Here is a 20205-nt window from a genome sequence, read left to right as displayed (position 1 = left end):
CTGAACTAGGCTGTCCATGGAACCCGTCACTGTGCAGGACCTACGTAAACACTTGGGATAGGCAGATAATTGCATCTAAACACAAAGCAATTATGGTGTGTGCAAAGAAACATGTGAATAAAGATGGTATAGATATTTCCAGTTTGGAACCATTTCAAGAACAGAGACATAACATCTGATTAAAATTAATGACGCTTTAATTACGCTTTTCATAAACAGGAAGTAGGAGAACACAATCAACCATTGTAAACAAACACCCTGTTTTGATCATCTAATGAATGATAACAAAATAAGATTAAGATTGGCTCTGGAAATGTATCGCAAAGCCTATTTCCGAATCAAATTGTGTCTTGCATTAATCATTCATCAGAAAACAAGTTTTTCTCTGATTCATAATTCTGTCAAAATGAAATAGGCTTCCCTGTATGCCAAGTATACATAGGAAATAACCAAAAATATAATAGAGCAAGTGCTGAAGCTAGAAGATGTACTGTACCAAAATCCTCCACAATGTTATAATGAATAACAACTTTCTTAATTATTAACAATACATGAACATTTCTAAATCAAATCATTTTATTAACAATATGATCATTTCTATTTCTACTTGTACAAATGTTCCACGTTCATCTCAATCCGAGCATCGATAGCAGCCTGTAATAGGGAGCAAAATAAGAGCAATTTAACATGGGTGCTCTTATTCACTTATTTTGGACATTAAAACATTCTGGAAAGATGTACATTCAATTATTCAAAATGTAATGGTCAAACTTTAACTCCTGTATAATGTGCTGTGTGTATATATGCCATCTATCCAATGGGGCTGTCAAAGTCAACACATAACGTTAATCCCGATTCATTATTTTATTGTCATTAATCGTCAAATTTGCCCTACCCGTAGTTTAGGACAGTGATTCTCAACCATTTTGGCTGGTGACCCCCCCCCCCCCCCCCCCCCCCCCCCCCGAGAAAATAATACTTTGCCACGTATTGTGACCCCACTCATGCTGATCTAAAAACAGGCTTGCACTGAACAAACACGCATGTGCACAGTCTGCACACTGAATGTGCGTGCACGCATACAGATTACTATAATATTAGGCTAAATAAATCAGCGAAACAACTACTAGCTATTAAAACTTTTTCTTAAACAGGGGTTTTGTGTACCATTATAACTTACTCTAACCATGCATCCAAGACGGTGCAGCTGCAGCCTGGCCACCCACATTGGCCCTACATTTCTGCTTCTTTATGTTAACCACTTAAGCCCTATACTTAGTTGACTGGAGTCCCGGGGGCTCCATTATAGCCACCCTCCTTTTCACCTCTAGTAAACAAAAGCTCTTCACTGAAAATAGGCAATAGATTGGCATATACTCACCAGTTCTCTTTTTGCCTCTTCTACTTTCACTTGAGCAAGAGATGGATTCTGTTGGAGGTAGAAACACTTTCAGCAATTTTATATACAAATAAATCTAAAGCAAGCACACTGGAATCAAGATAGTTGAATAACATACTGGACTCAAATCAATATATGGTTCCAATTTCTTCTTCAAGGGATCAATTTCCTTTTTTAAGTTCATGACCTCCTGCAGAGTACAGAGAAAGAGAAATTAGTATCGATGCTGGGCATGCTAAAACCTGACTATTATTCATGCATCTCAGTTTTATTTAATTAATTCATGTGCATACCTACCGTTAGGACTTCACATAACAGAAGAGATACATGCCATGTTTTAAAATATTATATATATATATTATCTTCTTTTAACCTTCCGCCTGCCCCTCCAATTGGTTACCTCTGAGAGCTCTATCATCGCCTCATGCTTAAGTGTCTCCTCCATGTTCCTGGATGACAGCAGATCCTGCATTGTTGAAAGAAAACAAACTGCTGGTTAAGGTTAATTTCTCTCATTTTTACAGGGCTTTACAGGCACACATTTAAGGAAACAAATGACACCTCCTGTCTTTAAACCCTCAACCAGGTGATGAAAATCTGGGAACGCAGTAAATATAAAAAGCTTTAACCTAAAAACCTGTCAATCCCTTTGTTTTTCCTTTAATACATTTTTCAATGTAAAAGGTTGATTGTTATACAATAAATACAACTGTGTCAGGTTCGCCTCATGGCCATGGGAAATATTATAATATTAATATTGATGAGCACAACATTGTTCAAGTCGTCCAGCTATTATAGCAACTTCAGAATCTGAACAATGGGGTCATTATGATTTCAAAGTTAAAGTCATACACAAACAAAATATAAGCAATACATACCCCAGCCCTCTTTTTCCTGAACTTCAGCTCTTGAGTCTTCTTTTTAACAAAATCCATGGTGAGCAGTCGCTCCTCTGCTATAGCACTTGCAACCTGCTGCGCTAGGGCTGCTTTACCAATGTCCCTGTCATTTGGTAATAGATTGGACACATTAGTTTCATGTCAAGTACATTAGTTTCATGTCAAGTACATGAGTGATCTGCTTTAATGAAGGTCTGAAGTATGACTGCACAATGCAGGGGGTAAAAAGTGATCACAATATGATTTTAAAATTTGTGGCCATACATACATTTGTTTTGCAAAACTTGTGAAAGCATGGATGAAAAGCAAAGGTTTGAAAGTATAAAGATCAACATGAAGACACTTTTACCCATGGGGGCACCCATGACAGTTATATTCGCCTCAGAGTACAACTGCACCTTATGAGACCTTAATACATTTTCTTACTCCTCCAAGTTCTTTCGCAGAACCACAGTGCCACCCAGTCTCTTGTTGAGGCTCTTGAGCTCCCGGTTCAATCTCCTGTCGTCCTTCTCTGCTTTCAGAAGCTCATTGGTTTGGTGATTTATTGCTGGGATAAAACTGCAGAAGACACAGCTCAGCTGTTAGAAGTGGCACAGATTTGTGCATCATGTCAAAACAAATCTCACATCAGCAGCAATGTGACTGGTGTAATTACGATCGTACTGCAACATATATATACACTAGGTTGTCTGTATATACCATGTGCGTGTCATCTGACTAGTAATCTAATTTGCTTTAGTCAAATCAAATTATTCTTCTCACCCTGATTATTATCCAACAAGCATGACTGTCGGATAACCCTCAAATGTGTTTCTTCTAGTGTGGCCTATAATAATTGTGCAACACGATTTAGTGCTGCACAATTAATCGATTAGTCAAAGCACTCTGAGCACTAGTTGGCTGTCCAATTCATTTTAGTTACTCTTATGTTTTTTGTTATTTTCATGGAAAGAATCGGGAACTCAATTCTTGTTGAGGAAAATCGAGATTCACATTTGAGCAAGAATCATGCAGCACTAACACGATTGCTCTTACAAATGTGTAAGAAAACAGAGGTGCACTGGTCTACCGACTGCAACAGCCTACCTGCTCAGTGATGTGTCTTGAATTCCAAGTACCATTGCACTGTCCACTAAAGCAGACACATAGTCGGCTGCAGACTTTGACAAACTTGCACTAGTCAGCCCCACCCCCAGTAGAAGAACATCCTCCAGATGAGCAGCTGAGAAAGATAAGCAAAGCAGTTAATTTAGGCAGGCAAATATATTAGGGTCATTCAGTGCGTCATGCTGTAGCCCTAGAATGTCTCTGTTGTTACATATACATTGCAAGTATTTCACATACCAGAGCCATAGAACACTTCCATAGACTTAGTTGCGGCGGCACAAATGTGGTCGGCACTCTGTGTGTACTAAATAAATAATTAATTCCAGACTTGGGAGTCAGATATGGTCCTCAACTTTCATATCCATGTGAAAGTTCTGGCATAAAAGGTTTGTTTAGTCAAATATCTACACTTTTTCCACAAACTGCACCCGAACAGCTTTCTCTCTGGTCAAAGGGGCCCGGAATGGCAGCTGAACTGAATTTATCAAAACTTCCTCTGATCAGCACAAACGTCATCAGGGAAACAGTTTGGGGCACACAATTGGCAGGTGGTGTGATTAAGTACCCAGCATCTATCGCAACGCACCTGCCAATTGTGTGCCCCAAACATTGTGTTTCCCATGTCAATTGGTGATGACGTTTGTGCTTCTCAAAAGGAAGTTTTGTTAAATTCGGTCCATCGGTCATTCCAGCTGGGCCTCTCGCCCCGAGAAAATGTAGTCCGTGTGCAGCTCGTTAAAACGTGGAGATATTTGACTAAACAAACGTTTTCTGCCAGAAACTTTACATGGATGTGAAACTAGAGGACACTATCTCACTCCACGTCTTTGGAATTATTTATTGGGTGAGTACAAATACATTTCATCACATTTATGCTGCGCATGTTTCATTGCAACCAGGAGCGGGTGCAATCGATCTATGGCTGTGTATACAGAATTTACGATAGTATATGAATGATCACAGACATTCTAGGGCTAGTCTTGCTGTAGGACATTTTACGTGAATGCTTCTAGTACACGACACGTATTTCTCTTTTACAATGTTATGTTGTTCCAGTCTACTAACTAGACAAAGGGTTCTTTTCGACCAGAGTGCTACTGGTTTTCATTTTAACGACCCAACCGTAACTTAGTTTAGGCCAAGACTAATAGAATAGTATAGCAGAGTATAGGAGCAGAGTTTACAAACTAATGTGGAGTTACTTACCATCAGCCTGGTACTCTAATGCTTTGTGGTTGAGGTCATTAATAAGATGAGTGGTGGCACTGCATCGTGCTTTGCTGCCCTCTGCAAGCTGGTACAGTATGTCCACTGTCCTTGTATTGACCTCAAATGGAGGTACATACTGCTCTCCAAACACACACCTGAGCCACTGGTTCACCTGACCCACACCACACCACACCACACCACACACACACGTTATTGAACAGTCTGCAATAGTGACTCGTATTTATGGATGTTAGCGACAAAATGATAAATTACTGTACACTGTAACATGGTTGTGTGTAGCAGTATGTACAGCATCCTTCGCTCACAATAATATAATCCGATATAAAATAAAAGAAAATGCGAATTCCATTACCTTGTTCAACTTTTCACACATGGCGTCGAGAAAGACAAACTGCTCCGACTTGTAATAAATATTGTGTTGTGTTTTCTGGCGCCCTTATTTATACATCCATGCTCGCTTCCCGTAGCTGTCAGCTAATGTCAAAACGTCACATCCGGAAACCGGGGAAGAAGTTTTATTCCGGTGTTACAACGAAATTGTAAACCTAGCTAACCCTGCGTCTTCTGCTGCTACTGGGCATACTGTAGGCCTGTCGTAAGTGATGTCCAGGCAGTCCAGCCATGTGTCCAGCACCCAGGTCCCAGCCCAGTATAGCCTATATCTAGTAGTATTTAACATGAGTAAATACATCTTGGGTAAAAGTCGAGCGCAATGGATAGGCTGTGTGTAACATAGTCTGTAAAAAGGGTGAGTAACGTCATTTTATACTAAAACAATGAGGTAGAAAAATACTATAGGAAAAAGTGCTATATAAACTGTTATGTTCTGACTGACAGACTCAAATGTACTCGAAAACCGAACCATGCCGTTTAACAGCGACTTGTACGGTCAGTCATGTTATTTGTTAGGTCACTAGGTTCGGTGTAACATGTACGTTATCCCCGCCTCTTCCTATTCTACACTGCAAACAGTCACCCGCCGAACTTAAAAACAAACAACGCAGACATGGCTTCTTTAAGTTCTTTCCTCAGTGAATCAGATTCCGAGTGTGAGGGGCCTTATAAGACATTTTCTGTCGCTGAAGAGTTGTCTAAACACACACTGAACACAGGGCTCTCTAAGCTTGCATTAGATGACAAGGATCCGGACAGTCCCGTCGTGTTCTTCTGTGATAAGTGCAAGTTGCCCATTGGTGACTCTCTGTCCTGGGCTGGAGCAGATGAGGACCAGAGTCAGATCGTTTTGAACCGTGAGTATGTTCATAACTCTTGAGACTGAGAGCATACTTGTATAATACACATTTTAGCAAGTGGAACCTTACTTACAGGTCAATATTGCTTGTGGCACTGGCACCATAGTTTATGTTGTTTGTACCTTGGTTTGTACCCTAGCCTAGGGAATGGGGAGTCAATGGAGGGTATTGCAACTCTAGATTCATCCCATTATTTAAAAAATCTAGAGTTGCAAATTGCGGCTAGTACCATCCCTAGAATGGATGTGATATAACATTAATTTATGTATATGTACATGAAATGTGTATTTTATACATGAAAAATGTATGATATTTATCACACAGCCATTCTATAGTGCTAGCTACATTTGTACTTCCTCAGATTAACACAATAATTAACACTGTAATGGGCCAATACTAGCCCTAGTAAGTTTAATGTAAACATGAAATCTATGTATACTATAATACATGAAGTGTATGATATTAAAAGTATGTAATATCACAGCCATTCTGGGGCCTCTAATAATTCAATACTAGTATACAGCAGTATGTGTAGCCCCTCTCGGAACCCAAGCTTTTCTGAAATTTGGATGTCACTTTACGTAGGGTCCCTGTGCGTTACTGTGTTTTCGTATTGAAATGATAGAACGCGGACATCAATATCGTCGTTAACGTCGTGTCTGCGCCGTTTGACGGCTTCTTTTCTTTTGAGTTATTCTGAATGTGTCAACTATAAGTACCTATACATACCGCTGCGAATTCTCTTGTGTCGCGGAAGCCATTAAGTATTTTTAATCTTTGTTTGACCGATTTGGTCGCTTTGATTCTTCTTGTTTATTTACCGTTTATTGTACCGCCTCCCGATGTGCGGTTGGCTTGTGCATGGCTACGTTCCTGCCTCTGATCTGCTCTGTCATAGCTATAGCCACTAGCTAGCTAGATAGGCGGTACAATGAGGTGTCAATAAACAAGGAAGGAAGATAAGAATCAAAGCGACTAAATCGGTCAAACAAAGATTAAAAATACTTAACGGCTTCCGCACCACAGGAGATATTCGCAGCTGTATTTATAGGTACTTATAGTTCACAAATTCAGAAGCAATCAAACGAACAAAAGCCGTCAAAGAGCGCAGAAGGACGTATCCGAAGGTGTTTACGTTTATTTATGTGTGCGTACCTGGTGGCAGGGTGGAGGTGGAATAGGACCCCATGGTCTGGGTCTCAAAAATGTCAGAAACTTCAGTACCATTGGGTTCTGCTTGTAGGGCTACAGTATGTGTAGCCTTGGATAGATATATTTGATCGAGTCTGACATTTGCTTACATATCTATGATAGATGTAAGCAAATGTCAGACTCGATTAAAGACATCTATTAAAGGCTAGTGTAAAATATACCAACTACCAAGCCACGGCACGGCCGATGTTAAGGGTGCAACTAAGAGTATAAACTGTACCGTGGATCAGGGTAGCCAACCTTGGGCGCAGGTGCCAACATTGGCACACTGGCATAAGTGTGAGACAGAGACACTTTTTATTTTAATATTAAATGTTCAAAAGAAGTTTAGTCAGTTAAATGAAGTCCACTCACATCTGCAAATTACATCCTAAGTGTACATTCACTCATGACTGGGGAGGGATTCTGGGAGATAGGTGGGTTATTGCTCTGAGTTTAATGATCATTACATCCTGATGTGAAAGAAAACATTTCTAAGGTTGTGTATCCTATGGACAATCAAAATCAGCTGGGAATATTTCATTTTGATGTGGTGTCATAATTATATATGGCACACTGACTAACACGAAAATGAAAACATGAACGTGAAAAAGGTTGCAGACCCCTGGTGTAGATTATACTTTTTTGGTATTCTCATTGAATATTTGAATAATTTAGACCATACAATTGGATTACTGTCAAATAATGTACAAAATATTGGTAATTATGCTCATCATTAGGGTGTAAAAAGTAAGTAAGAAAAAACTACTAGAAATGCAAATTTAACCATGTAATTAATCGGTTATCAAATATTGGCCCAAATATTTGTCAGCAGAGGCTGCATTCTTTCCGCAGACTATTGTGTATTTATGTTAGATTTTATGTGTTTGATGTTTTTCTTATACACGTACAGTACTACCTGAGATAAGGTATAAAGGTGCATGAACACAGCAGGCAGGCAGATGTATACTGTGCATGATATATTTATTTTATTGATGTTAGTTAAGGTGCTAGAAACACACACACACATACAGTCATACACACACACTTTAATTATTTTAATTTGGATCTGCACAAAAGCACAATTTTTAAGTAACCCAGCTGCCTTTGTTTAGTCTAACAAGTCATTTGTGTTTTTGATTTAGGTGTCACTGACAATGTTTTGATTGAAAAGGAAAGTCACCTGTACGAACCAAGCAAACAGTCTCGTTGGTAAGTACATCTTGCCTGACGTAATAAAAAAAAGTCAACTAAAGAACAAGATTCCTTTTACAGGATCTCCTCACTGGTCAACAAAAAAACCTTGAAGACCCTAACAGGAGCCTTCGTACAAGGTTTCTTTGACTATGCATGCACCTTGTCGTACCACAGCACCTCAAAGGCCCTTAAAACAAGGCCCCAGACTTCCCAAAACAAACTGGTCAGGCTCCTACTTGGCCTCACCCCCCGAACCCACCTCACCCCTGCCCACTTTGACAGGCTGGAATGGCTTAGGGTCAACGACAGAATACAGCATCTTGCAATGGGTCTGGTCCACAAGATTCGATACACCACCCATGTACTGTACCCGTCTAAATACTTCCTTCCACACCCACAACAACAGAGGGAGTGCTACAAACCATGTGCAACCCAGATTCGGCACAAACAAGGGACTAAATTATTTTCGCTTCTATGCCACCAAAATGTGGAACGCCCTACCAACAGTCATTAAGACATGCAAATCCCTTGACTCCTTCAAAACCGCTCTCAAAGGTCACCTACGGATGGCTGCAAAACGAAACTGGCCCCCGTAAAATCTGAACCCCACGCCACCACCCACCCCTTTTCCCCCTCACTGTATATGTTTCTTTTCCCTTTTTACCTCCTTTATGATGAATTCCTGTTCTCTCTTGTTTTGGCTATATAGAAGTGTCTATTTGTACGTCTCTAAATGTTTTGATGATTTGAAAAAGGTGGACCCTCTTGTAAAGTGTAATGCTTTATTGGGTCGTCCACTCACAGTTAACAGTCTTTGTATTGACTATTGAGTTGTGCTTGAAATGTTCTGTAATTCTGCAAACTGTTAATACATATTTCAATCAATGTATAAGAGGGGAGACTCAGATAACTAGTTTGTTAGCTCACAAAATATAACTGGAGTTAGTACTCTGCATTAAACTTTGTGTGAATTGGTTTAAATATTTTCTGCACATGTTTACACTTGCAGTAAGATCGCTCATCTTTCCTGCCGAGGCTGTCACTCTGTGCTTGGACTAGTTTACCGTTCTACACCTAAAAGCATCGACCATAAGAGATCGAAGTTTTTTCTAAATGCTGGAGACCTTGACAGGTAAATCTTTGGCCTTGAACACAATTGTTGGACCATGGGATCTTGAGTCAGGCCAATAGCATTGGTTGGCTGATATAAATGAATAAATAAATATGTGTATTCTCTATTACATTTTGGCATTATTTTATTTAAATTAGATTTAAATAAATGTAATTTGTGTGTGTTTCCTCTATGTGCAATTAATTATGTACCTGATCTGAGCTCAGTGTATACAGGAAAATATAAGAGGTTCCTTCTAGTTTGAATAAACACATAAACAAAATCTATGCTGGAAAATGTGTATTGTTCATTCCAGCAGGAAGAATTGAAAAGGGCACCAGTAATAGCCAGGTAGTCCATTTATTTGCATAAGCCTTACTATCAGTAATATACCTAATTAAATTATTTTGATTTTGCAGTAATTTGAGAACTACATATATTTATTTACTTAATATTTCTATATAAACAGCCAATATTGTCTGTGGCTCTTTCAGCTATGTTCTGGGATCTGCAAGCCAGCAGGTGTCAGCAGAGACCAAAGAGAAGCTGGTCACTTTGGAGGACAGAATCACTGTAGAAGAGCAGATGAAACAGGTAACTATTCATTTTATGTCTCACACACACACACACACATAAACCTCCCAACGCCTGACTTTGTGTGTTCCGCCCGTGACGTAGTGTGTGGCCAAGTCTATGGACGATTTTATGTCGAATTGTCTTCCGTATGTCAAAGTCGATGGCAAATGATGTAAGTGGCTGACTTCATCATCATACATGTCATGGTCACTCATCATGATAAAAGGCGCCCCTCACTTCACACGAGTGTGATTTATTAAACCATATCTCTAAATGTCTTGTACTGTATGAGAAGAGATGCACACAATCCTGAGACTCACTCATAGATGTACAGTCGTATCTTCAGTGCACTGTATCTGACCAGAGAAGCACTGTATCTGACTAGAGAAGCACTGTATCTGACCAGAGAAGTTGGATTCCATTATTTTCCACTGTGTCATTCCTCCAATGCACACTCCTCATTGGCAATCAATATGCTGGCTGTTTCTGATGACATCACCTGCTTTGTGGGACGCCCCAGAGCAGTGACACAATCTCTTACATGAGACAATGGCTGAGAATGACCTCATGTCTACTTTATTTTGTATTATTTCTAATATGCTATGCTGCGTTATTAGATTAGATACCTAGGTGTATTAGAAATACATTGTTACATGCTCTTTACATGCTTAAAATGAATTATGAAAATAATAATAATATATATATAATATATTTATTTTTTACTATTATTATAATTAATATGAGGAGGGTGTTAAAACTGTAATGTTTTGTCTATTGTATTATTAGAATACAAAGGGTAAGTCCTCCTTGAAATAGCACAGTGATTCCGCAAGTTATTCGAACACAAGTTCTTTGTTTATCAATGTGAGGGAAAAAATACCTGCAATACCCTTAATTGGCCAGTAGGTGGTGATGCTAGGCAACCCCCTCCATACTTGAGCAACAGGAACAATAGCTGTGATAGGAGGCATGTTAAGGAATCTTTGTTAGAAGGGGAAAAACATGTTTTGATCATGAGGTCTGTTGGATTATGATTTCAGCCGGTAAATGTGCCATGTTTGTCTGACCTACTTATGAAGATGTTGACTGTACCTTATGAAATGACATATGAAATGACACATGACCCACCAATATTTGATATTATTAGGTTATATGACTATAAGAAGAAAGAAAGAAAGATACAACATATTACAATGAATGCCTTTTTAAATCATAATTTAGTTAATGGGTGGTAATATGGAATAATCTCTCTTTATGCCTGAAAGTCTGTAATGATTTGTGATGATTAGTCTTTTCTTGGATTTATATTAGATCTTCTTGACTATTTAAGGGATTGAGCGCCAATGGCTGAAACCCTATTGTTTTTGTATTTACTTTAATTCTCCTGCTGCATTTTTGCTAATTCCTGAGATATGGTAAATGATAGAGACATGCAATTTTCACCAATGGCTGAAAGTTATACTCGCACAACAAATGACCCCAATAAGCCTGATGAGGGTGCTATAATTAATGGTTAAAAAAATAAAAGAAATGTGAAAAGTCATAACTCTGTGAGCCTGATTTAGTAAAAAAAAATACAGACAGAATCTATCCTCACGTTACACATTTGTCTTAAGACTATAAAGTCCATCTGATTAGATTTTCAGTCCAATTGCTATCAAATGTTCTATTGGTTACTAATGAACCAAGCTTATCAAAATTGTACATGCATCTAGTTGATGTCCTTTATTTACTTTTGAAAATATTGACCAAGGAACTTGAAAAGGGTGTAGCTCAACACATAAATAGATCAAAGTCAACAATTAACCATTAGGCCAATCAAAACACTATCTCTACCATATGCCTGAAAAGTATCCCTGAAACTTTCATTCAAATGGAAGAATGTATGATTATATAAATGCTACAACAAACAACATGTCATAATAATACAAATCTGACTCTCTCTATATATAAGTTCCCATTTATGACACAACTCAGTCTATAGTAAGCTTCAGCAGCAGTGTTATTAATAATAATACTGCTGCTGAAGCAATGTGCACAATTATTTTTAAATCACCCAATCAGACTGCCAACAGTTCCAAACACATACATGGACCCGGGGCAAATTTCAAAACATCACTGTACTAGATTGAATATGTTTAAAGGCGCTGTAAGTGATATTTATTTTTAAATAGATCTATAATTGGACAAACAATGGGGTTTGAGGCGGAGCACCCACCAATAGTTGGGAGGTGTTATAAAAGAAAAGAAGTCGCACAACTTTCGACAAATAAAATGAAACACTATAACTTTCTTCAGGGTCATACCCTGAAGAAAGCATTTTAATTGTCGAAACGTTGGTATTCAAATAAAGTTGATGCCATCGTAGCTATGAGTTGCGCAACTTATTTTCTTTTATAACAAATATATTCCCATAGCAGTCATTGCGATAACCTTTGTTCAGTAACAGAGGTCTCCCCGTCTCTACAGTAAACACTAAACACAATTCATTTTAAGATTGGTTACCAATTTTCATCCAAACAGGACAGTGGTTTTCAACCAGTGGACCGGGGACCACCAGTGGTCCTTGAGGGGGTTCCAGGTGGTCCCCAGCTAAATGATGGACAGTGTAACCAAATAGAAGCTTATAGATCTTCACCTCTTGAGAGGTAAAGAGTTAAATTATTGTTAAACATCTGTATTACAAAAGGTAATTGTTATTTTCATCAACGCCTGTCCTCTCCTAATAGTACCACATAATACAGCATGTATTGAGTTGTCAAAATCTCAACTAACGACTACAAAATATGCTTAGTCTTTGGTCTGAGAGGCTAAATCTCATAAAATGACGGTCCGTGGCTCAAATGCAGATTAAATAATGGGCCTTGATCTGAAATGGGTTGAAAATCACTGAAACAGTAGAGAGGACTCATACAGGATACAGGGATAAACAAATTAAATTGAAGCTGGTGAATGGGTTCTCTCTGCTAATTGGATGAAATTCGTGACCCACATGAAAAAAAAAATTGTGTTTACCAAAGAGCTGAATAGACAGGGAGTCCCTGTTACTGAACATACACTCAATTTCAATGATTACTATCAAAATACAGAGCTTTAACCCTATAACAAAACTTATCACAGCACCTTTAATTAAGCAGTTGAAACAATAAGTCCACAAAATGAAATTGATCAGTAGGAGGTGACGGCATTGGCGAGTCTGACAAATGACGTGGCGCGGCACAGATGGGGCCATAAATGAAGGAGCATTGTTAGAAAAAGGATATGACTTCTGGCATGAGATCACCACCTAATCCGGCATCACGCCAGCGTGATGTCACAGCATGAGGTCACCTCTCTATTTAAATGCATACTGAACCGGCATACAGAACAGATATAACCAGAGATACCATACTGTGATTTATGTCCTAGTGACACAGGCTGGGTGTATCTCTCCGATCACAGTGAAGGGGACACTCGGGTCAGGGTTAAAGCAGCAGTGTTTCCAGTGGTGCAAAATGTACTCAATTGTTTTATACTTATGTGGTGTTGAAGTACCAATATTGCAATATAGAAATACTCTGTTTAGTCTGTTACAGGTAAAAGTCCTGAATTCAAAATGTACTTGAGTAAAAGTATATGTGTTGGCATCAAAATGTGCTTAAAGTACAAAAAGTCAAAGTACTCATTATGCTGAATGTGATCATTTCACATCTTCAAATGTATACAAATCTTTTGAAAATAGCTGATCTACAAGCTCACAATGTGTTGCATCGTGACGCATAGTGCAGATTGGCTATTTTCAAATGGCCAAAATGTATACAAAGTAATTAGTAACTAAAGTTTTCAAATAATTAGTAGTGGAGTAAAAGTACAATATTTGTGACTGAGATGTAGTGAAGTAGAAGTATTGGAAATTGGAAAGTAGTAAAGTACAAATACCTAAAAATTGTACTTGAGGACAGTACTTGGTTACCTTCCACCACTGAGTGTTTCCAACCTTCACACAATGTGCATTTGTGTTTATAATGTTCTAAACTAAACTCAAGCAATCTACACGCTGCTTAAAGGACAACTTTAGTTTTTTTCAACCAAGGTTCATGTTTTAGGTTGTTGTTAGAGAAAGTAAAAGATGAGTGTAAATATTTCTTCTTTTGCTGCTTTCTTTCGTTTTAGGGATTTTAGCAGTTTTTGACAGGGGGGGCGGGGGCATTCGAGCATGGGGCTAAATATGTATTATTTTACAAAATGTTATAGCGATTTTTTTTTTTTTATTATTTACTCTAGTCCTACTAAACCCGAATAAATTACATCTGGCCACAAAAGATCACAAGATCTACTGAATGTGTCAAACTGACATATTGAGCCTATGACACACAGTGTGGCTTCCCCGAGACTACCTTTACATTCAGTAGATCCTGTGATCTTTTGTGGCCAGATGTAATTTCCTGGGGTTTATTAGGACTATAGTAAATAATAAAAAATTAAATCACCATAATATTTTGTAAAGAAATGCATATTTAGCCCCATGCTCGAATGCCCCGCCCCCCTGTCAAAAACCGCTAAAATCCTCATCTTTTACTTTCTCTAATAACAACCTAAAACATGAACCATGGTTGAAAAAAACTAAAGTTGTCCTTTAAGTACAATCACCAGTCAGTGTCACATACTCTACCATACAAATTGGACAAAATAAAATGTTATGTTTATACATACTCCAGCAGTAATAAATATACCCTATGTCACAAATGACCATAGCCAAGCTGTGTGCATCTAAACAAAGGGATATGAAGTAACTGAATGGTTGAATGAATGTGCTTAGCCCATATTCTGTTTCATTAGCATACAGGCCATATGTTAAATGCACATCTTTAACCTTGTTTATTGACTGTCGCTGCAGCAGGCTTTAGCTTAATCTCACCATGATCCCACACTGGTTAATCTCAGATTTGAAAAGAGACCTCTGGCACAACCTAGTGAGATCGTGAATGCCTTGTGACCGGATCAGGAACAAAATATTACAGTAATGATGTTTGTGTCAGGCCTGTTCATTGACAGCCTGTAATGTCATAATTTTTTGAGAATTGCCCCAAGGTGTTTGTTAACTAGGGCAGCAACAACTACAGCTACAGGGATGATCTTGATTAGTGAAGGTGGTTTTTTTTTCAGTAACATGGGTCACCACATGTCTCCAGCTCTTCAGTAAAATACATTGTCGGGTCACTAGATAGAGGTCCAGGTCACCAATTTCATCCAGTCAGAGAGGACGGGACAGACTAGTGCAATTGGATGCATCATTCATGATGGCGCGTCAATGTTGTCAGTTACTCTGAATTCAGAAGTCAAGAACTTTCACAGAAAAGGAGTTTGAATCTCAAGAAGGGAAAGTGTACCAGATTCCCTGGTTGTGTCATCATTATTTGGAAATGTGTCCATAATTGCATGTGTCTACTTGCTCATACATAAGTTTCAATGGATCAGTTGATATGAGTTTTATATAGAAGGTTAAGAGAACAGAATAATGGTAAATCTTTGTCAGGTCCTGATGAAAATGACTACTTACCTCTGTTGACCACTGTCCTGCTCCTGTGATGACAGGATTGGATGTCCAAACTTAACTGGTTTATTCCCCCTTTCTTCAAGTACACCATCTTTCATTCTATATTTGATATTTATTGCTTACACTTTTTTGCCACATTGCCTGTCTTTGGGCATTGCACACTGGAGTAAGAAGCTCAAAATGTGTGAATGATTGCTAGGTCTGGGAAACGGGTTAAATATTTTGGAAAAGTTTTGAAGATTTATTGGTAAAAATGTGTGGAAACTGGAAACCCTGGATGGACCAGGGGTGCCCAAAAGGTAGATCACGATCTACCAGCAGATCACAAAGTCTGTGCAGGTAGATCACATGCCCCTAAAGAATATTTAAATTAAATATATAAAAGACAATTCTTGGCATCTGCCACTTGAATTAAAGGTGACTTGATTGATTGATATAAAAAAGCGCCTGTCAGCTCAAATCCACAATGCAACATTATGTTTTCAGTGTTGCTGTGCAATCGGTAGCATTCTAAATGAAATACAAAAAACCCTACCTATTCCATTTCTCCCCCTCTATTTCCCATTCCAAGTGCATTTGTCTTATATGTAATGCCAGCACCGCTATTCTAAAGCACCCTCAGGTACATATTTAAACTATTTTCAGGTTGGTAGATCTTGTTGAGCTGGTCATTTTGATATGAGCTCTCAAGTTAACAAAGGGTGGGCACCGGAGTAACTGTATGTATGCCATATAATATAACTATATCATACCTTGCTTCATGACACAACTCATTATATAGGCCATGCCCATTTCTGTTTACCTATATTTTCCTCCATTTTGCAAATTCTGCAAAAAACACTTATTGCTACTACTTGCTCAAAACGGGGTGCAGACTTAGTTTAGACTAGTTGGTTAGACATGTGTTGAGGTTAGGTTTAGGTGTGCTGCCCCGTGGGAGGTTAGGTTTAGGGTGAGGGTTTGAGATAGGTTGTAGTGTAGGACTAATGACTCGTCTAACCAATGACTAGTCTAAACAAAAAACTGTCTGAACTAAGTACTGCACCCCCGTCATGCAATAAACAGGTATCATACGATATTCCATACCATTTTTTTTTTAGTGGTGCAACCACTCCAAGGAACAGCAATGTCCGTGTTAACCTATGTGACTATGTATGTGTGTTAACCTATGTGACTATTAGTACCAGTAGGGGCGCTGTTGTGCCAGAAACGGAGAGAGCACTGTTTTCTGCTAATGAGAGAGAGAGAGAGAGAGAGAGAGAGAGAGAGGGAGGGAGGGGGGGGGGGGGGGGTTTGATCAACCCCAAATTTAAATCACGCATTACAGGATCACTAAACATCGCAGACTCACAGAGCCAAAAGCAATTTCACTTCTGAGGGTGCACCACTAATGTGAAAACTTGAACCATATGTCATAGAAAAGCTATTTCCCTCTGCAGCTTTCTCAGGTTCTGCAGACTGCTGTAACCCACAACTTACACAGTCCCGAGTATGCCGCCTGCCGCTGGCAGAGATGCGTATGTGGTCCACGACACGTAGAGCAACCTTTCTAGTTTGCATCTAATATTTACCTGTTGTTCATTGTCAGTTAGAAAGGGTTCTTCTAAATTAAATGTATTATTTGTATTACAATTAATATTGCTCAGATGTCAATATTACTCGTCAATTGTGGAAGCTGGCTGTGAGGGAAAATAAAATTACACGCTTAAATGCTTGGCCCTGTTGCCATCCTCAAAAGCAGAAACAATAAGCCTAAAGAAGCCTCTCCAGTGAGGCTGATTCTTATCTTTAACAACATTACCATGACATAACATACAAAGAGTCCTCTCCTGGAGGAGTAACGAGAGTCTTTGTCTGGTCACAGCTACGTCCAGGAGACGGAGCCCTTCACCTCTGCCAGCCTCGGTTAATGTATTCTGTCTGCTCTCGTAGACACTTGTTTAGAATTTCCACCTTGTACACAAAACGACCTGTCTCTTCGATCGTCCCCCACCCACTCCCATGTTCGTCCCTCTGTCCTCGGCCCAGCCACCACCCCTCTGTATTTCATTAGATTTTCTACACGCCCTCCTCTCCTCCTCTTAATTCTCCATTCTCCTCCTTTTCTTCCCTCCTTTCCCCTCTTCCTCTCTACCTCCCTTCCTCTACCCACCTCATTTCTCCCACCTGTCTGGTTTCTCTTTAAATTTATTACTCTCCCTCTGCCCTTCCCTGGCCGGTTCCTTGTAGACATCCTCATTTTTCACTTCCTTCACTGATTCCCCAGCCTCTGCTTTTGTACCCATCCCATCATGCGCGCTCTCTATACCTTCTCATTCTCGCACCTTCCTCCTCATCGCGTCCTTTCCCATGTCTCCCCCATCCGTTCTCTACTCATTTCAACCCGTTTCTAATCTCTCCCTCTCTCTCTCTCCCTCTCTCTCTCTCTCTCTCCCAGATGAAATGTCTGATGGTGAACATGGCAAACAGGCTGACGAAGATCGAGAGCAGCCTGAAGTAGTGAGTGTGTGTTATGAGCACACAAAAACGGTGGACATATTTCCTTAATATCTTGGTGTTCCGGTAACAGTTTGTACCCGCACCGTGCACAAGAGCGTGTGCGCGCGCACGTTCACATAGCTTCAATTCCTTTGTTACGATCAGATGCAGCTAAAACAAAGACCGAGGGCTCCTGTAATCAATCAAACCTGTCACCTCGGCTCCAGTGGTTCACAACAATTTAGTGAATGTGTGTGGGCATGGCGTGCACTGTGTCAGCTATGTGCACGGTGTTGTATTGGATTGAATCTGTCTGCACACTCAGCACAATGATGTATTGATCTGAGCCACTCGTTTACCTCCTCCCCCTTTGTCCGTTTCCTTGAGCAACCAGCCTTTCAGGAATGTTTGTGGTTTGGTTGTAGGCATCCTTTGTTTAGATCCACCCTGTGTTTTGTAATTATTATTCATAATAATCAATCAACAGTTACCGTTTATCATAATTGGCTTTTTTTGTATTTCATGAACTGATTTTATGAACTGCTCTGATAAACCAAAACAAATTGCAAAATACTGTGTCCATTTGTTTATTTTACCGTTTTAGATAGATTCTTTGAATTCATTTTATAGTCATTAATATGTTTAGGACTTTGGGGTCATGAGAGGTTATCGATGTGCAGTAGCCGGGGCGTTTGTTTATCAACTTAACCCCCGATGTGCACAGCAACACTTTCTACCCAGGGCGGGAACCAAAAAAAAGAAAATTCTGCTCCACGCCACGGCTATGAGTCGCCCTCCCTCAACCCACGAGGTTTCATCAGCTTCTCCATAACAACAACAGTGGGAAACGGCCAACCAGCATGCTGTATCCAAGGGCAGGTTGCGATGGCAACTGAGAGCGTGTGCTGCTGAGCGCCTGTTGCCATTTCGTCATCCTGTTCGCCACTGAAGGAATCAGCCAGCCGGCTCGCTATAGCGACTAGCGAGCCCAGCATGCCTGTCAACATGTGTTACCCCCCGCCCCCCTCCTAACGGATGCCCCCCTCCTTGTTTCCTTCCCTCCCTACACCTCTCTTTTCAGTGTGATCCTCTAATCTCTGTGTGTGTGTGTGTGTGTGTGTGTGTGTGTGTGTGTGTGTGTGTGTGTGTGTGTGTGTGTGTGTGTGTGTGTGTGTGTGTGTGTGTGTGTGTGTGTGTGTGTGTGTGTGTGTCTGTCTGTGTCTGTGTCTGTGTCTGTGTGTTGTATGTTTTCTCCACCTCCCTCTCTGCATCTCATTATCTCATCCATCAAGTGCAGGGAGAGAGAGAGAGAAACAAGTACAACACATGGTTTTTGTTGTATGTTGTTGTTGTGGTGGTCGTTGTGGGGTAAGCAGATCTTGCTGTTCTCCTTTAGCGGATTACCTGATGGCTAAATGGCTGGCTGGTTGGAAGGCTGGCCAGATGTTTATTGTTATTGCTTCTCTATCCGACTCATTCAGGAAGAAATAATGTCCCTGTTTATTTACCTGTCCAGTTAAATCATGAAGGCTTGAATGGTATAAGCTCTGTCCCTAATGCCAAGTCAGCAATGCTGTGATTGACTGACCATAAGTCTGAACCCATTGAGGGTTGGTCTTATACATACTTAAATAAACATTATATAGACAGTGTTGTATGCTGTATGCATTGCACTTCTACGTGCAATTATTGCAGCGGTTTCACCCCATTCACCCCTCCCTCGTCAACCCTTCATTACCACTCACCTAAAGCAAGACAGACACACACAAGAGGGGCTCATGCACATACACACCGCTCAATACATCTACACTCACATTCTACCAGCGCTCAGGGACAAAGGATGAATTATGCAGAGATGGTGTCTGAGTGAGTCTCCTCCCCTTTCTGCCTCCTTCCACCTCCCTAAGCAATAAGGAAGCAATGTTGCCATGGAGGCAATGAAGCCACGGCTCACAATCAGCCAATTACAGCCTTTCCTGTATCGGAGCACCTGGCCAATGGCAGGTCGGGCTGACGCTGCTGTTGCCACAGACACTCGCATGTGATTGGCTGAGCTCTGCTCTTTGATTGGATTGCTGGTCTTGTTTTTGAGAGGAAAATATCTCTGGGAGTGCCACCTGTTTTCAAACTTAGAAAATTATTATGTTTATTTTTTTCTTTCTTTCTTTTTGTTTATTTTTTGAGGACAGCAGAGCTATATTGTGTTCAGAAATCTGAGTTTGGTG

At 39.9% G+C, this 20205-nt stretch overlaps 2 protein-coding genes across 2 annotated transcripts; one reads left to right on the top strand and one right to left on the bottom strand.

Moving 5' to 3' along the window:
- Positions 1-207: 207 nt before the first annotated feature.
- On the bottom strand, positions 208-5107 carry haus1 (HAUS augmin-like complex, subunit 1). Its single transcript, XM_083763166.1, has 9 exons — positions 4991-5107; positions 4615-4789; positions 3388-3523; positions 2725-2859; positions 2278-2401; positions 1800-1865; positions 1518-1589; positions 1382-1429; positions 208-654 (listed from the first exon to the last, which is right to left on the bottom strand). Exons 1-9 carry the CDS (start codon positions 5009-5011, stop codon positions 604-606), a joined length of 828 nt encoding a protein of 275 aa, XP_083619292.1. The 5' UTR covers positions 5012-5107; the 3' UTR covers positions 208-603.
- Positions 5108-5468: 361 nt separating this feature from the next.
- On the top strand, positions 5469-18528 carry mis18a (MIS18 kinetochore protein A). Its single transcript, XM_083773072.1, has 5 exons — positions 5469-5888; positions 8228-8294; positions 9289-9411; positions 9885-9984; positions 17940-18528. The coding sequence occupies exons 1-5, from the start codon at positions 5645-5647 to the stop codon at positions 18000-18002; spliced, it is 597 nt and encodes a 198-aa protein (XP_083629198.1). The 5' UTR covers positions 5469-5644; the 3' UTR covers positions 18003-18528.
- The last annotated feature ends 1677 nt before the right edge of the window (positions 18529-20205 follow it).

This window comes from Protomyctophum parallelum (assembly GCF_964188405.1).
Source record: "Protomyctophum parallelum genome assembly, chromosome: 1".
NCBI classification, from domain to species: domain Eukaryota; kingdom Metazoa; phylum Chordata; class Actinopteri; order Myctophiformes; family Myctophidae; genus Protomyctophum; species Protomyctophum parallelum.
The sequence above is the reverse complement of the archived record's forward strand: the minus strand, read 5'-3'. Positions and strand labels throughout refer to the sequence as shown.